We start from the raw sequence: 25,077 nt of genomic DNA, 5'->3' as shown, positions 1-25,077 counted from the left end.
GAGGGTCTATCACTAGACAATCATCACACAGTTTCAACTGTGTCAAATTTATGTTCATGCTTAGGTTTTAATCAGTCCTATTTTCTTTTTAAAGTCTTCAATCCAATATTTACTTGCTCTCTACTATTCTACAAGGTGTAACTACTTCTCAAGCTCCCAAATAATTGAAGACAGAAAGACCATGACCTCAAAGCAAACAAATAAAATAGGCTCCAGTGTACTTTATAAATATTTGGCACACAAATTAAACAAACAAACAAAACTTCTGCTAAGCAATCAGCAACAAGAACTTACCCACATAAAATAAAATGCATACCTCAGTATCCAATCAGAACAGGCTTCCCAGTCTTTACTTCTATGTTTAATGACATTTTTAAAAGCAGCATTACATTTTAAAAATAAAGGGGGGCGGGGGAGGCCAAGAGATGACTCAGTGTGTAAAAGCATTTGCCAGGCAAGTTTGAGGACCTGAGTTTAATCCCTGAACTCCATATATAAGTGGTTATCCCCAGATCTCGACATGTGCATAAACACACACACACAAATTTTAGAAACAACACAGCACTATCATTGCATCCTATCCTGAGGTCCTTAATTTGATGTTTTGGTTTTTGAGGCAGGCCTCATGTATATCAGGTTAGCCTTCAACTCCCTATTTAACAGAGGATGATGAACTCCTAAACCCTCTGGCTAAGACCCTTAATTTTTGACATAGAGGTTAAAATTCCTTCTTGACGATGGTTCAATAATCTCAATACAGGGATTAAATAGACAAGATTGAGCTGGTGAGATAGCTCAGCAAGTACTTGTTGAAGCCTGAGTTTAAAATCTCTGAAACCCATGGTAGAAGTAGAGAGCTGACTCCTACAAGTTATCCTCTGTCTTCCACACATTGCCATTTCTTATGCATGCCCACACTTAAATACACAAAAATAATAAATAAGTTAACTTAAAAATAGGATCCTGTAAACACAAATAAGAATATGCAGGTGAGGGAATCAAACATTATTTTATAAATACATCACAACACCAGCATTTTCTTTGATGTCACATCCATCTTCCTAAACACTTAAGTCCCTCAATTAGCCTACTACATCAGCAACAGACAGTATTTATGCAGTAATTCATAATGTGCAGAGAATCTTCAATATACAGAACTTCATTCAAGACTCACCTCTAAAATAATGGTGCCTTGCAGGCACCAGGCCCTAGTTTCTATCCTCAGCTCTGAGGCCAAATGGTATACACCAAGAATCTCAACACCCAGGAAGTGGAGAAAGGTCAAGAATTCAAGGTCATCCGTGACTAGAGTATCCAAGACCTGCCTGGACTATGGTGTCAGGGGAAGGGGGGCATGGGAGGGGGGCTCTCAGAAGTAGGCCTCTAAGTCTTTCATTCTAAGCCCCCAGATCCCACACGATGGAAGGAGAGAGCCTACTACTGAAATTGTCCCACAACCTTTACATGTACAGCATGGCATGATCATGACCTATCACCACCACCACCACACACACATACACACACACACACACACAAATGTAAAAAACTCTTTATGAAATGACAGGAAAAATGGGGCTGGAGAAATGGCTCAGTGAGCAAGTGTGTACAAGCCTAAAGACCTGAGTTTAGATACCCAGCATTCATGTCAGAAGTCAGGCATGTTTGTAATCCCATAACAAGGAGACACTGAGACAAAAGGATACTGGGGTTCATTGGCCAGTCAGGCTAGCAAACTGGTATGCTCCAAGTTAACTGAGAAATCCTGTTTCAAAAGAAAAGCAGTGGATGATAAAGGAAATCACCCAGTGTCCATCTCTGGCCCCCCTCCCACGAAGGCATGTGTACACAGTTCACACACATATACCATCCCACCCACCAAATTGCTATTTCTGGTCTCTTTTTTGAGATACTGCCCAGGCTACTATTGAATGACCTTTCACTTCTAATCCCCCTGCTTCCCCCTTCCCAAGTATTGGGATTACAGGTATGGGTCACCACGCCTACTTTACGAAGGGCTAGGAATCAAATCCTAGGTTTCCTATATGCTACGAACTGTAAAAACTCAACTAAGCTACACAGCTAACAGCTTATGTCCCGTATTTTTATAAGTTGACTTTGAACGGGTGACTTGCCCATACTCAAAGCTGATTTGAACACAGGCCTCTTGGCTTTAAATAATTTATATTCTACTGCCTCAAAATATTGTCTGTCACCAGAGTGGACAAGCTAAAAAGGTCCAGGTGTTAGGCTCTATCCAAACCTTCCTGGCCCTCACTTCTCTCTCCTGCCACTTCCAGTATGAGTTATGATTAATTTCATAAGGTTTTTTGCTTTCTTTATCACATAAAGTTTTCCTCTTTTGTCTAGAAAATATTTTCAAGTCTAATGTATTAAATGAGGGGACTGTATGTCTTTCAACAAAGTATCAAATGAGGGGTACACAAATGCCATTCAACTTTCAACATACAGGAAACACCTTAGCTGCTTCAGGCTTTTGCAGAGGTGTGCCTGTTTTCCCAAGTAATGGATGACCTTAAAAAGATGGAAAACTTGGCTAACATGCTCTAAGCAACTAGCTCCTCAAAGTTCTAGAATATACAGAGTTTTACTTCAGCCTCCCTTTTCTCCACCTTCATTTTTATCCCTGTTACAGACCTCTCTCTCTCTCTCTCTCTCTGAGCCAAAAAGGTCACTGAAATTCGGTATCTTTTTTTAAAAATCATACATACAACTTGAAACAACTAATATATACCAACAGCCTATACAAAAAAAATAAGTATTACTTAAAATATAATATTTAACACATACTCCTTTCTCTTAGGACTTAAAATTCCCCCAAATTAATATTTTCTTACCATCGGCATTCCAATCCTCCAAGAAGAGTTACACAAATACAACTACTTGAACTCCTGAAATACCATTTTCTCCACTAAGAACCCTTTAGATTACAAGGGTGACAGAATGGCATGCAAGGAACTCTGAATCTGTTAGATAATTCACTCAATTATATCAGAAAGATTTAGAAAATTTTCCTGGGGCTGGGGATAGGAAAGAAAAGGCAGGGGAAGAAGAGAATGAATGTAGGCCTATTCCTACTGTAAAAACTCCTGATCTGAACTATAACAGATTCCTAGTAACCACTGGACTAGAACATCCAGAAGTAGTCTTTCATCTTAAGAAAGCTTTTCAGTTCCAATCTGCATAAACAAACTTTGTCCTTCAATCTTTCAACTCCTCAAGGTCACTTTTCAGAGTGGCAGCAGAGGCCTGCATCCAGGAACTTGGGCTGCTATCCCACTCTGGCCGCAAATATCTAAACTTAAACTACCAATGATCCTGTCAGGTAAAACCTCTCAAGAGGAAGCAAGCGAGGGCAGACCAACACCTTCCAAGTTGTCCTCTCAGCCAGGCCTGCTCCTGTCCCTGTCCAGGACTGCTGCTGCCTCATTGCTCTACACTGGTCTGCAGCAGGAGTGTTCCAATGACCTTCATCCAGTATTTCCAAATAAAGAGAAAAACAAAGAATTTCTTTAAAAAAAATCAGGCATATTACAGATCTTAGTACACAGGACTGATGATTTCACTACTCACAAGAGCTGACTCGTTACTGATTAGCCATCTACATAAGCTTCATATCCTTAAAGTAAGGGGGTAAATATCAAGGGCAAAAGGCTACCTATATACTTAACTTTTCTAATCACAAACTGTACGTAAGCCCCTTATATACTTCATACTAGAAACAAAGGCATTTACTTAAATCATTTAAAAAAAAAAATCAACAGCTGACAAAAACATGGCAAGCTCCTCACTTCCAATATTAACTAGACTCTAATCAGCATATTAAACTAAAATGAACAATTTACAATGAAGACTTACTCAGTTGATTCTTATTAAAATCTAGAGACAAATAAGTAGATCAAGAAAGTTATAGGAGAATTTTCAGACTGGCATGTGGGCCTTCCCCCATCAGAACCTGCATCAGTTGCTAATCATATTTTCAAGCAAATGAAAGAATAATAATGTGCTCCTATCTTTAAAATATACATGTCAATAAAGTGCATGGAAATTTAAAAAACCCCTCAAAACTCATCTTATTCTGTAGAAAAGCTTCAGTGCACTTGAACAAAGGAAAATTATTTGGAAAACAGTTAAGTTTACCCAATGCAAAGACAAAGTGCTTTGCTTTTGTATGCCCAGGAAAAATGATTAGCCCTTCTTGCATCTGCCTTGTTGATATTAAACTAGGAAAATCTTAGTTGAAGGACATGCAAAATCTAAACAGAGCAAGGTAATCTAGGTGCACCAAGAAGGTATGCACGGAATGTAAAGTGGCCATTTTCTGAAACAGTGCAACTTGTCTACACTCTCTGAAGCTAAACAGTCTCTATCATCTCCACACAAAACAAAGAATTAAACTTACCGAGAACTGCATTAATTTTACATGGAGTTATTTATATCTCCTCGGAGAGGGAGAATTTAAGTCACTCCTATCCCTCCCCCCCAAAAAAGAACGGAGGACAAAAGGCAGCAGAAGATGCAGAAACCTGAGTCTGGAATGTTCATTCCAGTGAAAACCCGAACAGCTGTCCTCCCACCCCCCAGCAAACTATTCGCCATTTTTCTTTGTCTTTCAGCTGACCCCTGCCTCAGTGAAAAACTCTGAGGCTCCAATGAAGCCCTGCAGCCTCCTTCCACTTTAACAGTCAAAGGCATTCAATCTAGCCTGCTATTTGACACCAAACCTTGCCTCCAAAGCAGTCCCATTGGCTGAGCTGCTTTATCAGCTAAGAATACAAAGCCTTGATTGGCTGTTCACGTCATCAGTTACCTCCTTTGTACACTTCCTGTTTTAAAGTTACCTTGAGAAGCAGAACAGGGGTCAGATTCTTCACTTCAAACCCAAGAACTTAAGGATTGGAAATATTTAGCAAATGCACGCAGCAGACACATATGGTCTCATGCGCTTCTAAAACAGGGAAGGGCAAATTTAGAATTGTTCTTTAAAAAAAATGAAAGAAAGGGTCTCTACATTTCCGACCTAAAGGATTTTCTATTGGCTATGGAGTTCCATTTAAAAAATTGAAGGTAATTTCACTGCTTCTGATTGGCCGTGAATGGTGTCTATAAGATATTGCTACAGTAACCTATGGCAGTAAACCAGAAAAGCAATGTGCACAAGCTTGGAAAGTTGTAACCATCCACTTCCAGGTTTTTGTTAATCATTATTAACAGAATAAAACCAGGTTGAGTTAACCAAAGAAAAACTCAGCCTTCTTAATAACATCAAAGTGAAGCTACGCCCATATAACAGTCTTCATGATGTCTAAAGGCACCTTTTGTATTCATAGTAATTTTAAAAGCACAGATTACTACCAAGGCAATCCACTTTATTTTAAAACACCAACAAATCAAAATAGGACAATTTGGGGGTAAATGTATGAAGTTGGTGGCAGAGACCTCAGCATTTCACAAGAACCCTATCACAATGCTCTACTCCAGCTTACTGAAAGTGTAGTGGGGGAAAAATTCCTTCTATGACATCAAAACTCTGAACCAGGTATGGGAACACATAGCCGTAATACCATGTAGCCAGCAGGGAGGATAGTGCAAAAGAATTCAGAATTCCAATGTGATCTACATAGAAAGATGCCTGGTTTTTTTTTTTACTTTGATTGTTAAATAAGTACCAGGACTGATCTCCAGAGAGATTAATAGTTTTACTTGGCTCACTGTTGTTTCTGGAAACATACTAGGGTGCTGAAGGTCACCAGGGATAACCACAGGGCTGTCTATATATTCGGGGTTTTACTACCTAGCTTTTAATTATATGACAAGGACTAAGCTTGAGCCACAGTTTGCACATCTGTAATACAGGTCATATTCACTGTAGGGACTAAATATATATATTACATTGTGCTGTATTTGAATAAGAATTAAAAACATATAAAGTGCTGAATGCCATTCAATTCTACCTTCTGCTTTTTACAGAGAAGACATTATACAGAACCAAACAAGCCTTGTGCTAAAATAAAGCCCTAAAAACACTTTGCAGTAATTTCTCTATGTCCTGTAGTCCTGCAGCAGGCAATTCCTCCACTGTAAAGAGCTATGTAAGAGGACTCCCAGCTGGAACTAAAAATCCCTGGTTTTTAGGCCGGAAATCCAGGCCTTTCACCACCAGTCACAGCCGAGGTCTGCTTATTGTTCCAAAAGTCTGCCCTTCAACTCTGCTTTTGATGTACCAGATTAAACCAATCAAGTCCCTTGCTACTCTGTGAAGGTCTTGGGCATAGTTTTTATTAGTCCTTGGCAGTGTACAGGAAAAACATTTCAACTCCTATTTCTCATCAGCAGTCACCACAGTAGAATTCAAACCACAGTAGAAAAGAACACAAATTATCCTTGAATTTGCATTTGGCAACCTAACCCATTCACTTACTATAGCTTTCTCCTCCCTAGCTGCTATTACTGTAGACTAAGTGCCTCATGGGATATCTGGGTCTCTAACTTCAATTCTTCCCTGGCCCTGCAACTTGGCAGCCCTCTATGCCACACAATTGCATCAAATCACCCTAAAAACACTCTCATCAGTAAGAGAGAAAACCAGTAACTCAAGTTACACAATTCAAGCTTCCACGTTCTCACAGGCGGCTGAGAGCTCATTCTTGGCCACAACACTAATTTCTGACGAGAAGCTTCCTCCTTATTAGCTGTTTGATATTAGCCACATTACTTAACCACTCCTGAGATCATTTCTTGTTGAAAGTGATAAAACAGTATTAATTCACAGGAGTGCTGAAATAAACAAGAACACTAAGCAAATCTGGAATGAGGTAGGTTCTCGATAAATACCTAAGCATACATTCTATACTACAGTGCTTTATACAAACTATAATTTGTTTTTCAAAACATCTTTATTACCACAGGAGATTCTTCAAGGCAGCAACTATGTTTTCTTATATCTACTCCCACTGCTCAGCATGAATATACAAACCAGGTGCACATTTGTAATTCTAGTACTCTGAAGGCTAAAGCAGGAGGAAGGACACCCTGGCTGCACACAGTATGCACTAGACCAGTGCTATATAACAAGATCCTGTCTCAAAATAATCAAGGTCTTCCTGCCCCCTGAAAAGATATAAACTAATTGTGACTCTAGCCAGTGTCAGTAAATGAGATGGTAAGAACTGAGGAACACTGCAGAGTCAATGTCCCATCTAAAGGGACAAACACTATGAGCTCTAACAAAAACAGTCATGTAAGAATGGTCTACAGCACTGTGAGCCCCCGATTTTTTAAAAGACACAAAAGTCAGATTATTTTTAATGCCAAATCTTTGCATCCCAATGTTTGTTTAAAACCTTTTTAAAAATTATAAACAAATTAGGCTGGGTATGGTGATACACATCTTTACTCCCAGCCTTTAAGATCCAGAGGCAGGCAGACCTCTCTAAATTCAAGGCCAGCCTGGTCTACATGGTGACAACTAGGACAGCCAGGACTACATAGAAAGACCCAGTCTCAAAAGTTATAAGCAAATGAAAGAAAACCAGAAGCTATTCACTAGATTATGGCTCCTGACCCACATGTTCCTCCCGGGTTAGTTCTGAACAACCATCAGCTACTTCCCAAATCAAAATGACCTCAAGATTTTGTTTTTGTTTTTTAAGTGTCAACGTATTTTCAGAAGACAGAAGTAGCCAAATGTGGCAGTGCAAGTCTGTAATCCCAGCTACAGACTAAGGCAGGAAGATGGTAGGTAAAGCCAAGACCAGACTAGGCAACTTAGTGAGACACCATTTTAAAATGTAAGAGATACTGAGGACACAGCTAGTGGCTTAGTGGTAGAGCACTTGCCTAGCATACATAGGGTCCTATGTTCAACTCTAACTACAAAACAGTAACAAAAAGCTATCCTAACCATTAGTTTTTAAGATACGCCCCAAAGGCAGCCCAGAACAATTAGAGTAATGACTATCATCAAAATAAAGATATGTAGCACTGGTGCTTAGAAAATGAATGAATGGAGGGGGGAAAAAAAGGACCATAGGTAGATGATAAATTCTAAATTACTTGGCTAAAAAATACAGTCTTTAAGACCAGCCTAGACTTCACAGTCAGTACCAAGCTAGCAAGGGATACATGGTGAGACTTTGCTAAAATTAGATAGGGGCAGGCAGAGACCCCAAGGCATAAAATGAGACCAAAGGATGAAAATTCTGGAGAAATTTATTTACTTCAGCTCTCAGCTGTCCTAACATGTGAACAAGCTGCCCGGAAAGCTATGAATGGGGCTATTAGTCACAGGCTATCTCAACACTTGTCAAGGACATGTAAAGACAAGAAAAAGAGCAGCCATGTAGAGTAGCACACACAAAAGCCTAGGCTTTGCACCTAGACAGATAGATTTAGACTCCAATTCCTCCTTATCATGACCATGTAGCTGATGGCCCCAAGCTTGTTAAAGGTCCACTGCAGCAAGTCTCCTGTAGTGTAACATCTTACAAGGTTGGAAGAGTAGGATGGTTTAGTTTGTTCGATAAATACAGGCACAGGCCCTGAATCCCAAATCAGACAAAATGACTGACCTCAACGGGGTTAAAGTCTGTAAGAAGAAATTTAACCCAGGGATCACGACATGTTTAGAGAGTCACAAAAACATGTGCACACCACTACAGGAGGATATAAGCGGAGGACCTCACCATGGGCCCATTTAAAAGACAGGATGGTCAGAGGAGGTTTCTTGAGGCAGTTAAGATCTTAAGAATAAGAGCTCTTGGTATGGCAGCAGAGTTAAAAAAAAATACAAATAGGAAACTGATCATAGTGATGTGTGTGTGTGTGTGTCCCCTCATCATTCAGAAGGCTGAGCCTGAGTTACATAGAGTACTATGTACTAGATCCTTCCACAAAAAAAAGGAGGGGCCAGGTATGGTGATGCATACCTTTAATCCCAGCATTCAGTAGACAGAGGCAGGAGGATTTCTGAGAGTTCTGTGCCAGACTGATCTACATAGTAAGTTCCAGGATATTAAGGCCAAAATAGCCTGTTTAACATAAAGGGGGGGGGGGGGGGGTAGGAGTAAGTCTGTGAGAATGGGAGAGAGTAAGGAGAGAGGGAGAGAGAGTCAGAAAGGGAACTATTAAGATTCTTTGAAAAATCAGTAAGACTCAGTGCTTGTAATGTTATTTTATTACTACTGCATGTGTGGGCTGTAGAGGTCAGAGGACAATATCTGGAAGTAAGTCCTCTCTTTCCACTACAGGTTCTAAGGATCAAAGTTAGGTCATTAAACACTTTTCACCCAGTGAGTCATTCTGATGGTGCCTGGGACTCAGTGGTTAATGACATATATAGAATAACAATAATAAGCCCCATAAAAGCTAAAAAATAAACTGTTATTAATTATAACTTATTTTTTTACTAAACTGGAAAGCCTTTGACATATTAACCTCTAAGAATCCCTATCACTTTTGAGACATATGTCATTCTCAGGAAACTCCCAAATAAAGACCCAGCTGTCCTGAACAGAGTATTTATTTTTCATTCACAGACTACCCTAGAACTGTCACCTAAACTCTACTACACAAGGATCCTAACAAAATCTTTACTAGTTCTTACAAACACACATGTACAAAGGTCTAACAATTGTAAAATAAGGAACTACATTTCACTTGGTCACTAGTTAGTAACATGTTTTCATGGAAAGACTCCAGGCAACCTTGTTCAGCTAGCATTCTAAAACAGTGAAGAGGTCAATGCACTAGCTGGGAATGGTAATGCATTCCTTTAGTCCAACAGAGGCAAGGGGATTGCTGTGAGTTCAAGCCAGCCTGATCTACATACTGAGTTCCAGGACAGATGTAGCTATGTAGAGACCCTGCCTTAAATAAGTAAATAAAGTTTAATGCACATTTTCCTTTTTAAATTTAGTATTACTGAAAAATGATGCTAAAATATCACCAAAACCAAAGTATTCTGCCTTCAGATTATTGGCAACCAAGCACACTCTACTTCCTAAACTGTGCTGTTTCATAATGAACAAGTTCTATGGTACTTAGCCCTCAGGGAAGAGTAGTAATTTTTAAGACAGTTAAAAGTGACAAAGATAATCAGCTGTGAAGACCATATATAGCTCATTAGCCCTCGGTCTTTTAAAATGGACACAACAAAGGCGAAGAATCTCACTTCATACAGCTCACTGGACAATGTGTAGCTTCTGAGTCTAGGGATTGGAACAGTCAGGTACAATGAACAGCTTCGGAAACTCACAGCTTTCCGCCAGTGTCAGATATAAAACACTCTGTATAATAGTATCATGTTTTACCTTATTGAAACACTGTTGAGATCACTGTTCATAGTTCATACTCAGAGCAATCCTTGAATCCTATATATTGACTTTAAATGAACAGTATAAGTTAAATAGGACACCTTTGCGTACCTTAGACATTGAAAAAATAAACCTTTAGTTTAAACCTATTCTAGAAACATTCAAATGCAGAAAAAGTAGACTGTAGTTCACTTCTCTAAACTACACCTGAAGCTTTTTCATTAGAAACATCTCTGCAGACTGGGCACATGAGCCCATTCTGGAAATGGGTCCAAGTGCCTGTGAATGAGACCACATCACTGCTGAGAAACATGAAAAGAGGTAAGGGTACAACAAATCTTGCAACCTGACAAAAGGTTTTGTAGGCAGGCAGGTTTTTTTTCCCCCACAGTGTTATTTTCCTCTTACTTTAAAAAAAAAAAAAAAAAAATCAAACTTCAACTAAAATTTTCTACATTAAAAAACTTAAAACATTATTGGACAGAATAATACTGGTTGTTCTAACTTTAGTAATTGCTTTTGGCACATATGAAAATCTTTTCATTCCCCCTACATCTTTGCCACTGGGAGTTAGCAGAGGATATCATGAAATAACTCTTCTCTGAAACAAATTACCCAACCACTTTGAGCATTTAGCAGTTTAAGACTGACCTCACACTGGCCTGTGAAAAATCAGCCTCTAAACCACAACAACCCAATGATTTATATTTCTCTTTCCTATCTGCTCTCCCATGTGGAATCCTGCTGTACACAACAAGGAGAGAACTATAGAAGACCTTGTTGAGGAAGCTTTAACTGGATGTCAGAATGGCACATTTTATGCAGTTCCAAAATGAAAATAATGAGTTCTCTCATTTATTAAGGTCCACAGTGTTATCTTCTCATACTCTATTATACTCATTTCTTGTAATTACTACTTTACAAAGAAAAGAAAAGAAAATTCAGACAAGACTACCCCAGCACACACAGTAGAGACTGCAGAAACTGCAGAGACAATTTTTTTCCTAGGTCCAACTTTAAAATCAGCTGCTTTCCTGCCCCTTCCCAGAAGCACTTTGTGGTCAAAGCATAATCCATTTCCTCCTGTAAATGATCCACTCAAAGGATGCTGGGAGCTTTGAGTCTCTGCAGGGAAAACACTAAAATGAACTGTACATTATTAACCTTTCTAACTTGTCACAGTCCATGCATGAGAAAATGAGTAAATGAGAGACTGTAAAATATCAGATAATTCACAACCAGTTTCCTCTGAAATAAGTAAACTAGAACAACTTGCTAGCTAAGGAATGTTCTTAAATTGTAATATCTGAGGCTGGAATAAAATTCAAGGTCATTTGTGACCCTAAGTATGTCCTCTGCCATTCTCCTTCCAATGAATGAGATAAACTTGAACTTATTACTTACTTAAAGTCATCACTGGAATCATGTGGTAGTGCACTTTCCTGACATGTGACTCTGGGCACTGTACCAAAGGGGTTAAAGAAAAGCTAACACATACCCTGTAGACTCAATATTCAGGAGCCTGGGGCAAGAGAATCCCAAGTTAGATGCTAGCTTGAGCTACATAGGAAGACTCTACCTTTGTCTTTATTTCATTTTAATTAACTTAGAGACAGAGTCTCATATATCCCAGGCTAGCCTCAATCTCCTGAGCCTTCTTCTCTACATCCTGGGTACTGAGATTACAAGTATTCATCACTGGGTTTAGTTTATTAGATGCTAGTGATCAAACCCAGGGCTTAGCACATGCTAGACTCGTAATCTACCAACAAAGCTACATCCCCAGCCCAAGAAGCTACCTTTAAAGGGTCATCTCTACCACGAAGTCAATGCTTCCATAGGGGAGGCAATGCTGTCCAGTAGAATGAGAATCTATTCAGTGACTGAGGATAGACGTGGCTTGGCTTTGCAAAGTTAAGTGACTTCAACAAGGTTCTCTCTTTAGAACCTCAGCACAAAGAATATGCCTAAAAACAGCTGAAGATGCAAGGTTTTTTTCTTTTCCCACAACAGTCTGTAGCATCAAGGTAATACAGAGTTTTAAAACAAGGGTTCCAGTAGGGCAGTGATGGCATAGGCCTTTAATCTCAGCACTCAGGAGAGAGAGGCAATCCTGGTCTACAGAGGGAAGAGTTCCAGGACAGCCAGAGCTTCACAAAGAAACCTTCTCTTGCTGCCCCCTCACCCCACAACCTAAATAAATAAATAAGGGCTCCAGCTGGTCATGGTGATACCTTTAATCTCACCATTCCTGAGGAAGGAGGTGGATCTCTATGAATTTCAGGCCAGCCTGATCTACATAGTGAGGACTTCCCCCCCCCGCCCCCATCTCAAAAATGAAAATAAAATCAAAATAAGCTCCAGGTTGGCAAGGTAGCTCACCTGGTAAGAGCTCTTGCCACAATGCCACAAAGCCACAAAGCCTGAGAACTGGAATTTGTCTTATGGTTTTCACATGATAGAAAGGGCAAATGAGGGGCTGGTGAGATGGCTCAGTGGTTAAGAGCACTGACTGCTCTTCCGGAGGTCATGAGTTCAAATCCCAGCAACCACATGGTGGCTCACAACCATCTGTAATGAGATCTGATGCCCTCTTATGGGGTGTCTGAAGACAGCGACAGTGTACTTACATATAATAAATAAATAAATTGTTAAAAAAAAAAAAAGAAAGAAAGAAAGGGCAAATGAACATACACCTACAAGCTGTCCTCTGACCTCCTGCATGCTATGGTTCACACACCCACATGTACACAATCAATTAAAATGTAACAAAAAAATTTCTAAATAAAAAAATAATTAAGAGCTCCAAGATCCCAGGCTGGTGGGATTCTCTGGGAAATCTCATCAGTTAGGATGTGGATCCAGAAGAATCAGGAGTGATAGGTCATTACCAGGTAGAGTAAGTTCAAGGGTAGCTTGGACTACATGAGAACTTGCCTCAAAAGAAAAAAGATAAAAGAGCAAAGAAGAGACAGAGGAAGAAGAGGAAGGGAAGATATGAAGATGACAGACCTGTGTCTGGATCTAGGCTGGCACTTACTAGCTGTGCACTTAACTACATTCCTCGTGGTTTTGTTTTGCTTTTAGAGTCTTACCGTATCTTACAGGCTGACCTCAAGTTCCTGGGCTCAAGCAACCCTCCCACCTTAGCCTGCACAGCTGGTCCCACACTAGGGGCAGCACACCTGACACCTCAGAGAAATTATCTGTGTGACATAGAAAATGTACTTATACACCCAGGTAAGCATACAAAACAAGGTAGTAAGTCTATTATTCCTGAGTTTGACTCACAGGCTCTTAGTGATTCAGTACCTCTGAAATGAAAGTAAAAAGAGATCAATTTTAGGGATGGGGGGGGTAGCTCAGCTGGTAGAATGTTTGTCTAGCAAGCACAAAGTTCTGATCCTATATTCTTCTTAGACCAGGAAAACCTCATATGTAACATCTCAAAACTAGCAGGATCCTGCCCAATTATGCAAAGACATTCTACAGCTGACTTTGATTCTACTTAATGTAATGTTCAATTTGGCATTCCGTTTCTAAAAGTTGACAGACCTGTCCATTGGGATCTCCTCTGTTTACCTGTTTCTCACACTCCATTTCAGAACCCAGAATGGACTCTGGAATTCCACACTAATCCTCCGGGTTTCAAAACCCGAATTCTACAGCAGACTCCCTAATCCGATTCTGTCCTTCTGGTCCTCACTCCCACTACTTCCACACCATGCACTCGAGACTTCTATTCAGGGTCATTCCCAAGCTGGATCAATTTCCAAGTCTAGCACTCCTAGATCTCGAAGACACTTCTGCCGCAACTCCTGTTCCTTGTTTACAAACCAGGGGCTTGCACGCCCCCATCTTGCAGTTGGCTGACAGCCTCAGGAATTAGTAGTGCCTCCTCCCCCTTGCAGGCCACAGGCCAGGCTACCACTCTTTCTCCCCAGGGCCTCCGGCTTCGTCCCGGAGTCTCCCCGCCACGCTGGCATCTAGAGGTCTCGTCACCATGCCGCCTTAGCCTGAGCAGCTAGCATCCCACAGCCGCCAATTCCTTCATCACCCCCCAGGCCGGAGCCGGCGTGACCAATAAGGTGCCAGGTCCGCGGCCTCCATGCCGCCGACCAATCACGAGCGAGCCCCCCCGCAGTCGCCTTCCGCCAATGGGAGAAAGCCCGCGGGCCCAGGCGCACGGACCCCGCGAGCGCAGCCGCGACGACAGCGGCGGGCCCGGCGAACACACAACATGGCGGCGGCAGGGCCGACCGAAGTGCAGCGGCGGCCGCAGAGGGAAGTGAGATCTCCGCCAGAGGCGGGAAGCACCGCCCTCACTGCCGGCCGCCGCCTCTCTCTCCACCCTCCTCGCCCAAGCTTCCATACACTCACAGGCCTCTACTCCGGCGTCCAGCGAAGAAAGCAGCCGCCCCCGCGCTGCTGCGCCGTCGGGCAATGCAGAGGCCCGGGCGCGGCGGAGGGGAGGGGGAAGCGTGCGTCACGGAAAACAGCGCGTGCGGAGCGGGGGCGCAAACAAGATGGCGGCCGCGCCGTTTGTACCGTCTCCCCTGCCCCTCCCCCCTCCGCGCCTTGACTCCTAGCCCCGCGTAGTGCGCAGCAGCTGAGGTGCCTGAAGTCTCGCGAGAATTGAGTAGGGCAGCCTGCCCGGCAAAACGGAATAGTGAGAGCTGAGACTTTTCTGGCCCCACCCCTTTCCAGGGGCTCGGAAGGCGTTTCCCGGTGACCTCCGAGGACGGTCTACCCTTGACGCTCCGAGCTTTGATGCGCTTGCTTCTGCTTCTGAATTTTAGGGAATAGTTTTCCATGTTTTGTTGTTAAGGGAGATGAATGGTGGGGAAAGAAAGATTTCGCCGGCATGCCAAATTTGAAAAGCCGTTTAGGGCCGGCGAGATGGCTCAGCAAACCTGACTACCTGAATTCGATCCTTGGAACCCAGGATGGACAGGAAGATCTGACTCTGAAAGTTGTACTCTGATCACGCGCTCATACACACACACACCAATAAGTGAATATAATTTAACAACAACCAAAAAGTTGACATTTTCAGACGTTAGAATTGGCATAAAAGATTAAAGATGGAGTTGGGAGGTGGCTCAGTAAAGTGCTTTCCTACAAGCATTAAGCTCTGGGTTAGATCCCCCAACTTCCCAAAGCTGCTAGCACATAATTGAAAGGATAGAAAAGAAACCTGCCAGCCTAGCTGACTCAGCAAGCTCCTGGTTCAGTGAGAAGCCCTGTCTATAAAAATAGGTTGGAACTGGACATAGTAGAACCTTTAATTCCAGCACCTGGGAGACAAAACCAAGAGGATGTCTGAGTTCAAGGCTAGCCTTGTATATGAATCAAGTTCCAGGCCTGCCAGAACTACACAGGGAAACCCTGTGTCAAAAAAAAAAAAAAAAAAAATAGGGTGACGTTTCCATTGAAGGCCTCCAGATGCTGCCTTCTAAGACCAATGCGTGACATGCAAATACATTAACACAATAGGTGTGGCTGGGTGTGGTGAAACATGCCTCTAATCCCAGCACTCTGGAGGCTGAATATGGAAGCGGGCCATTTTGGTGAGTGGGGGTAGGGAAGTGTATTTCACAGGGTCTGGCTATAACTGGTTGTTCGGTGCTCATTATGTAGTCCACACTGATCTAAAACTTAGCTAAATTTTCCTTGCTTAGCCTCCGGGGGTCCTGGAATTACAGACATAAACTACCATGCCCAGCATTAAAAAAAAAAAAAAAAAAAAAAAAATTTTAAATGGAGACTCCAAATAAGAAATTGTATTTTGACTTAGCTGTGGATGAGGGGTAAAGTGAATAATTAAAATGCTTAAGGCCCTGGGATTGAGCTCCTGCACCAGAAAGAAAAGCAGGCAGGCCTGAGGATGCAATTTCAATTGGTAGAATGCTTGCCTGCTATGGAAGTCCTGGGTTCCATCTCCTCCATGGCATAAAACCTGCTGTGGTGGTACATGCCTTTAATCCCAAAACTCAGGAGGTGAAAGTAGAAAGATTAGAAATTCAAAACAGCTGGGCGACAGTGGTGGCACATGTCTTTATTCCCAGCACTCAGGGACAGAGGCAGGTGGATTTCTGAGTTCAAGGCCAGCATGGTCTACATAGTGAGTTCTAGAACAGTTGTAATTTCTGCATAGTGAGTTTCAGGACAGGGCAGAGAGAAACTCTTCTTTCAGGGTGGGAAAAAGTTCAAAATCAAGTTAACTAAATGGTTCAGCCAGTTAAGAACTTGAAATCATCGACTGAGACTCATGTGGTAGAAGAGACCAGCTCCAGCAGCTGCTTTCTGAACTCCACATCCCACATGTGTGCTGGGTCTCATGCATGCCCCTCACAAATACACACAAGCGAGCACACACATACATACATACGCACACTCGCAAATAAATTGAAGACCCCCTCTCTGGGGAGACCCTCACTCAAGTCTCGGGAAGTCACAGCCATCCAAAAACTTGCAAGACACCGAATCTGGATGCAAACAACAGAGGCTTTATTCAGGAGAGTTAGCCGGCTAACGGTCAATTGGTCAATTTGTTTGCCCACGCAGGAGCTGAATTGACAAAGCTGAATTGATCGGCTGGCTGAGGGGCTTTTTAAAAGGGGAAAACCACAAAGCAGGGGAGTGAGGAGGGGGTGAGGGGTTACTAAGGAAACATAACATAAAATAGCGGAAAATTCCAGAGGAGCCCAACCTAAGTGAGTCAGGGTCATGTGGAAAACACTCTGTATATTCATCCTTCTCAAAAATGTGGTCTTGTCATGTCATTGTGGCCTTGCCCTGTCACTTGCTCAACTATTTTTCAGTTGCTCCTGACACGGCCTGCCCTGTCATCGTGGTCACTAGTTTCTCAGCCCCACCTAGATGACTTGCATTCTTCTCTTCCCTTTTGGTTAGCTGGTTCCTGAAACCGGCCAGTCTACATCTTTAGCTTTAACTGTCACAGGACAGTTATCAGAAGGACAGGGACAGTAGCTATTTGTCAGTACTAAAGTATTTTGATGTTTTAATGGTCAGTATTATCACTGATAACAATAGTAAGCACACTAGATGAACATGAGTCCTTGCTATGAAGTGTCCATGGTCTTTGTGCCCCTCTCTCTAGAACTTTTTCTGTGTGACAAGTTCCTAAGGAATTGAACTTCCAACCCTAATCTCAGTAAGAATAGCCTTGTTTTGAAGTTTGGTTCCTTAGCTGGCTGGATTTGTTTGTTTGCTGGACTACAGATGCACATCATGGCATCTGTCTTTTACACTGGTGCTGAGAACTCAAATTCAGGTCTTCATGATTGCAAGGCACGTATTTTACCCACTGAATCATTTCCCCTGTCTGGATTTTTGTCGTGGTTTTAAATAGGGTCTCAAGAAGCCCAACTTGGGGCTGGAGAAAAGGCTCAGCCATTAAGAGCACTTGACTGCTCTTCCAGAGGTCCTGAGTTCAATTCCCAGCAACCACATGGTGGCTCACAACCATCTGTAATGGGATCCGATGCCCTCTTCTGGTGTGTCTGAAGACAGAATGTATTCACATACATTAAATAAATAAATCTATTAAAAAAAAAAAAAAAAAAAAAAGCCCAACCTGCCTGGAATCTAAGTCCCTGAGTAGTTGAGGACACCCTCAGAGTCCTGATCATCCTGTCCCTGTTTCCCATGTGTTACATGCTTGAGACAGGATGAGATTGTTTTGTCTTGTTTGAAACAAAGTCAGAACTCTCTTGTCTCTACCTCTCTAGTGCTAGGCATGTGACACCAAGCTTAGCTAGCCCTGCTTTGGTCCCAGAAATAAGAATAGAAGGCTAGGGATACAACTAAGTAACAGAATGTTTGCCCAGTTCATACCTAGCATGCACAGGGCCTTTGGCCCAGCACTAGACGTCAGAGGTGAGGACACATAAACTATATGTTTTAAGTTTTGTTTTTAAAGGCAGGGCTTCACATAGCCCAGACTAGCCTTGAACTTGCTATACTGTCAAAGGTAACCTAGAACTTCTGACTGTCTTGCTTCCACCTCCCATGTTGGCATGAATACACTAGCAGAAATTTATGAAACGTATGAGCTGTCCTTATTATGTCCTTATGCTCCTGTCTTATTATTTTTCCTCTGCCATGAGAGCAGCATTGCCACAAATAAAGCTGCTTCTCCAAGTATGAAGATGTGCAGAGTCACAGCTAATGCAACATCGTTTGAGCAAGAATTAAATCCTCATTCTTACAAACGACTGGAATTCCTTTGGTCGCTGGCCCAGCTCTCTCGATGCGTAAACCAAGAGCTTATCTACAAATATGACTCCAAAACAAAGTGAGCTCTGGTCAAGTCAGATGGAAAGAATATAATTTAAGAAGCAGGCTTAACTGTTTTTTGTCACGTGATTTATACCCTGTTTGGAGAGCTTCTTTGAACCAAAGGGCTTGATCAACAATGGCATCCAGCCGGGCGGTGGTGGCGCACACCTTTAATCCCAGCACTTGGGAGGCAGAGGCAGGCGGATTTCTGAGTTCGAGGCCAGCCTGGTCTACAGAGTTAGTTCCAGGACAGCCAGGGCTACACAGAGAAACCCTGTCTCAGAAAAAAAAAACAAAAACAAAAAACAAACAAACAACAAAACAAAACAACAACAACAAAAAAAACCACAATGGCATCCCAAAACAAGTTAGGTCCCAAAGGAAAACATTAACATTGGAATTTGAATGTTGAACACTAGGAATTTTTCATCTGATGTTACCTGTGTGATAGATGAGACTATCTCAAGCAGCCTCTGAAAAAAAAAAAAAAAAGCCTCAAGCTCAGCATTCAGGGGACTGGAGAGATGGCTCAGTGGTTAAGAGCATTGCCTGTTCTTCCAGAGGACCTGAGTTCAGTTCCCAGCACCCATGTCAGTTGGCTCATATGCAACTCCAACCCCAGCTCCAGAAGATCTGATACCTTCTTCTGAGTTATGTGGGGACCTGCATACGTGTTGCATACATTTACACAGGCAGCGTACATATGCATGAATCAATTTAAAGACCAGCCTGCAACAATGTAGCCAGCCAGCTTCCTTCTTCTGGCCCCTGGCCTCCCTATCCTGCTGCCATGTCTCCCTCCCCCCACCCCTGAATGAATTGAAAGCAGCAACCAAGCCTGAGAAAGAGCCATATGGAACAAAGTTGTAAGAAGAGACAGATGACTAGGCTGTCCTCCAGTCCTGGTCATCAAGCTATACCTACCTCTAAACTTTCCAACTACACAGCCATAAACATTTCTCTTTGTGTGTATACCATGCTAACTCAATTGCTCATTGTTAGCGTGTTGTATTTGTTGTATTAGTCAGGGTTTTCTAGAGGCATATGTGTGTACATATGTATATTGGATTACAGGCTGTGGTCTGGTTCTGGCTGTCTCTCAACGGAAAGAAACTAGTACCCCACAAGGCTGGATGCCTCAGTTGATCTTCAGTGTATGTCTGAATCCCAAAGAAGTAGGCTCTGATACCAGTGAAGGGCAAGAGAAAAAACAACTGGGATAAGAGCAAAAATTTCCTTTATGTAAACTCCCACCAGAAGGTATGGCCAGGTTTAAGGCAGATCTTCCCACCTCAAATGACTCAATCAAAAAATCATTCACAGGTATACTGACTCACTTGAGTTTTAGTTAATTCCAGATGCAGTCAAGTTGACAACCAAGAAAGTCTTCCATACTCTTTCCTGATTTGATTGCATCCTGGCCCAGCAAATGTCTAGAGGATGGTTCCTCCTAATGCCTGAGCTCAAGCTGCTGTCCACCCTATTAGCCTGAGTCGCTAGGACTGCAGGTGTGTGTCACTCAAACCAAAACACCCTGTGTATTTCTTTATAAATTAATCCAACTCTGATTTCTATAAATAACAGTTTCAATGAGTGTGTGACCACTAAAGCTCCCCCATACTTTGTTCCCCTCTCTGCTCACTGTAAAAAATCAGGCTTCTGAGTCTGAAGAGTTAAAGATCGGCTCTGGGCCATAGTAAACTCCTTAAGAGAGGCAAGATGGATTCCCGAAACCACTTCCTTGCATGGTGCACTGCTTTTGATCTGAAAGCAAGACAGGGATAAAGGTGATGTGCTGTTGGAGTTTTAGAGAGAAAGAGACAAAGACATGACAGAGACAGAGGCACAAGTGTCTCGTGTGTGTGGGTACATGTGTGCACATATACACGTTGCATATACATTATGTACATATACGCATGGAGACCCAAGGCTGACATTAAGCAGGTTCTTTGTTCACTCTCCCTATTACTCAAGGAGGTACGGTCCCTCAATTAGACCCAGAGCTCACTGATGTGGTTAATCAGGCTAGATGGCTTGTTCTAGGGATTCCCTCTCTGCCTTCCCGAAGTTAGACTTGGAGGTAGACTGCCATACCCACCCAGTATTTATCTGGGTGCTGGGGATCTGAACTCTGGTCCTTATGCTGCACAGTGTATTAGCTAGGGTTCTTTGGAAGAACAAATTGTAGAAGATGAATATAAGTTATTACATTCCCTTCTGCTTAAGTAGTAACAGTTGTCTCCCTTCCGAGAGGCTGGGAGCCCAGCAGCTGTTTGGTCTCTAATGCCGGGTGCTTCATTTGCTTGAGTAGTCCCACAGTAGCTGTCTTACTGCACAGGCTGACAACCCAGTCGTTGTTCGGTGGCTGTCTAAGCAGTCCCAGTCTGGTGCCAGAAACCTGGAAGGTTCCTGGAGAGCCACTGGCTGTTAGTCAAAGACAGAGACCTGGAAATGTTGGTTCTGATTTCAGTGAAGGAAGCATCAGCAACAGCAGGATAAATCAATGCAGCAGCTAAAAGGCAAACTGAACAGGCAAGAGGGAAGGCCCTGAGAGCAAAAGATAACTAACGTCCCTTCTTCTGCCGTGCCTTTTAAATCTAGGCTGCTCCCTGAAGGGGCCACCCCACACTCCTAGTGGGTCTTCCCAAATCAACTGAGGCAATAAGACAAGAAGCTCCCTATTAGTCAGGGTTCTCTAGAGTCACAGAACTTATGGAATGTTTCTTTATATTAAGGGAATGTATTATAATGACTTACAGTTTATAGTTCAGCTAACCCAACAATGGGCAGCTGTGGATGGGAAGTCTACAAAATCTAGAAGTTGTTTGGTCCACGAGGCTAGTTGTTTGAGCTGGTGGTCTCCTGTAGAACTAGGTTCTAACAGATGTGCTGGCAAGTAAGTGCAAGCAGTCAAAGAAGATCGAGTCTTCCTTCTTGCAATGTCCTTAGACAGCCACCAGCAGAAGGTGTGGCCCAGATTAAAGGTGTGTACCACCACACCTAGATCTTGGATTTGCTTTGTCCAAGGTTGACCTTGAACTCAGAGATCTGCTTGCCTCAATCTTCTGAGATTAAAGGTGTGTACTACCTTGCCTGGGGCTAAGCTTTTCAAGGGCACTGTGCCTCAAAATCTGCCTGTCAAGATCCAGGTCAGAAGCCTGTGTGCTCCAGCCTCAAGATCTGGACCACAGGTTTGTCCTCTATATCTGGATTGTAGTTCATTCCAGATGTCGTCAGGTTGACAACCAGCAATAACTGTCACACTCCCTATTCAGGTGATTCTAATTTGGGGCAAGCCGACATTAAAACCAATCATCACACCTTGCAAGAACTTTATTCACCGAGTTACCTCCCTAGCCCAGGCTATCCTTAAATTTACTATGTGTCCTAGGCTCACTTTAAACTCTCAATATCTCTAAATGGGATTAGAGGATTGTGTCACCATCTCTGCTTTTTTTTTTTTTTAAACAAAACAAAAACAGGTTCTTACCATACAACTCTGGCTGGGCTGGAACTTGACTAGTAGACCAGGCTGGCCCCAAACTCACAGAGGTCCACCTGCCTCTGTCTCTGGAGTGCTGGGATCAAAGTGTGTGCCACCACTCCTTATGACTATGTTTCTCTTTTATATTGAATATTTTATTTAATGTGTGACTATAATACATCTTGATGGACAGTTAAGTTATTCTCACCTCTTGGGTGCTATGACTAACACTGCTTTTAATAGCAGTGTACAATCGGAATGTGGTAGCTCACACTTGGGAAGCTGAGATAGGGGGACTTCTGTGAGTTCAAGGCTAGTTTGAGGTACAAAATGAAACCCTCTTTCAAAACCACCACAACACAACTTAATATAGTGTGTTTTAGAGTGTTCTTTCAGCTCTTTTGAGGTTTAGATCTACAAGTGGCCTTATGAATTATATGGCAAGCCTATATTAAGTTTTTTGAGGAAGCATCTTAATTTAAAATTCCCAACAGAATTATTTTCTAAAGGTGAGTGTGATATGGCCAAAACTATGTTTAAAGACAATCCAGAAACCAGATTCAAATGGACTAGGGCTGCAGTGTCATCCGGTGGTATTTCTACAGCAGTTTGAGCACAATATAATGAGGACCAGAATGAGGACAGCAGCAAGAATACAGGAAGAGGCTGTGGATGCAAAGGGGGTTCTTACTTAGGTAGGAGTAAAAGGAACTGACGGTTGATGACTACTGAGGGAACATGGATCAGAAAACAAATAAGGGTGTTGGTACGACTCTCAGAATCCACATCTGGAACAATGATTGGTCGTCTCCAGATGGAGGCTGAGTATATAAAAGTTCAAGCTTGGACTCGTGGTGTTTCTATGACAAACTGATTGTAGGTTGTAGGACAGACACCTGTTGTCTCAACACACAACCCACATCCCTTTGCCCTTTCATCCAGTAACAACAGGACTATTTCCTGTTTTGTTTTGTTTTGTTTTGTTTTGTTTTGTTTTGTTTGAGACAGAGTTACATGTAGCCCAGGCTGGCCAGGAACTTCTGAGCCTCCTTCATCTCTCTGTGGTCCAGCTTCAGAGGGCATAAAGGTGCATGAACGTAAGTCTCAGATCTCTGGCGACGGGAATTATAATTGATCAACTGGCAGCTTCAGAGCTCTAAAGTCCATCCTCCCTTACTCTGAGGTCTTCCTCTCCACAGGCTGCTCCTAACTAATGACAGGGAACAACAGTTTTAGAGAACTGTTTTTATTTTGTTCCCAGAATAAGCAGTGATTTTCTGACAGATTATTTTGACTCAAGAATACCTCAGTGCCATCACCTTTCTTTTTCTTTTTCCTTTTCTTTTTCTTTTTTTTAACCATCTTTTTTCTACAACCACATTGCCCTCTAGATGGTTCCCTCTGAATGTCTCCTGTCTCTCTATCCTTCACTAGGGGTCAACCCTGCATCACTGCCTTCCCATTCCCCAGTGCACCCCCCCTTCTGGTTTCCCAGTTCATGCCCATCTTCTCTCATAGGTGTTTGTTTGTTTGTTTGGTTGGTTGGTTGGTTAGTTTTTTTTTTTTTTAAGATTTATTTATTATATGTGATTACACTATTGCTATCTTCAGACACATCAGAAGAGGGCATCGGATCCCATTACAGATGGTTATGAGCCACCATGTGGTTGCTGGGAATTGAACTCAGGACCTCTGGAAGAGCAGTCAATGCTCTTAGCTGCTGAGCCATCTCTCTAGCCCGGTTGGTTAGTTTTAATGAGTTTCTTGCACTATGCTGTCTTGGTCTCTGCCTTTCTGAGGATGTATACTGACATGAGGGGAGGCTTTCTTTTGTAGTTGCTCCCCTATGCCCTGCCCAAGAGAAGCAGGCACATGACTCCATCCAACCAATCATATTGATTGAGACCCCCATTTTAGTCCAGTGCTTCTTCGGAATCTCAGCACTATTTGGTTTCCAAATCGCTCTCCACTCGATCCACCTTTACCAAAGGCACGGCTGACAAAGTGAGCAGAGATGCATGCTTGCTGCCTGAGGCCACCTTGGGACAAACGTAGAGTCTATGCCTTCTCCTGAAACTTCCATACCCTGGTAGCACACTACCTCGAAAACATGGGGTTTGACTTCCTAAGCAGTCACAAGGGAAAGCCACCTGCTGTCCACCAGACCAACTAACTAATGGACGATGAGATAGGAAGGATCTGGCTGGGACAATCCACCCTTCCTGCCTCTCTCTGCTGGATGGTCCCAAGGCATAATTGCATCCAAGCTGCTTTAGTCATTTCGTATGGTCCTGGAGACTCACTGTCAAGAGGCTGGCTGTGTTTCTTCAGGGCAAACATTTTTCCGAGTGGTCTCCCAGCTCCTGTATCCTCCTTCTCTTGCCTTGAAGACCCAGGACTGTGCCCCATGCATGAGACTTCAGTACGTAATCTCTTCTTCATCAAGAAAACCTTGAAAGGACGGTCACCATTTCTTGCACATGAACCAAAGGCTAAGCAAAGAAAGCCTTGCCACCAAAGATAGGATTTCTCTTCAAGAAGCCTTGGGCTACAGCCTTCCTGCTTTAGAGAGAGCCTCTGAAGCATGAAGGCATCTGAGGAAGGTGGAGGGGGACAAGCCCCTATTGTTCTCTCCTTGTTTGTATTTATTCATTCATCTTTTTTTTGTTTTGTTTTGTTTTGTTTTTGTTTTTGTTTTTGTTTTTGTTTTTTTTGTTTTTCGAGACAGGGTTTTTCTGTGTCCTGGAACTCACTCTGTAGATCAGGCTGGCCTCGAACTCAGAAATCCGCCTGCCTCTGCCTCCCAAGTGCTGGGATTAAAGGCGTGCGCCACCACCGCCCGGCTCATCTATTTATTTACTTATTTATTTAATGGCAAAAGTCCTTCTCTATAGAGTAGGCTGGGCCTGGGGCCTGCTTTGTGGCCCAGGCTAGTCTGGAAATCCTTCATCCTCCTGC

At 42.6% G+C, this 25,077-nt stretch overlaps 1 protein-coding gene across 5 annotated transcripts in view; it reads right to left on the bottom strand.

Annotated features, from left to right (window-relative positions):
- The window catches only part of Nfyc (nuclear transcription factor Y subunit gamma), a 63,846-nt gene extending 48,915 nt beyond the window's left edge, over positions 1 to 14,931 (bottom strand). The window contains exon 1 of one of the 5 annotated variants that reach the window (XM_034502438.2): positions 14,712 to 14,931. Coding sequence is in view for 1 of the 5 variants with exons in the window: in XM_076934277.1 (XP_076790392.1) it covers positions 11,736 to 11,757 (22 nt within the window). In the remaining 4 variants the exon portion in view is untranslated. Of the gene's footprint in view, positions 1 to 4,420; positions 4,597 to 11,735; positions 11,831 to 13,913; positions 14,389 to 14,522; positions 14,542 to 14,711 lie in introns of those variants that run through there. The other 4 variants (XM_076934278.1, XM_034502440.2, XM_076934277.1 and 1 more) reach the window with 4 other exon arrangements.
- Positions 14,932 to 25,077: the final 10,146 nt, after the last annotated feature.

The sequence above is a fragment of the Arvicanthis niloticus genome, chromosome 5 (genome assembly GCF_011762505.2).
Source record: "Arvicanthis niloticus isolate mArvNil1 chromosome 5, mArvNil1.pat.X, whole genome shotgun sequence".
NCBI lineage: Eukaryota > Metazoa > Chordata > Mammalia > Rodentia > Muridae > Arvicanthis > Arvicanthis niloticus.
The sequence above is the reverse complement of the archived record's forward strand: the minus strand, read 5'-3'. Positions and strand labels throughout refer to the sequence as shown.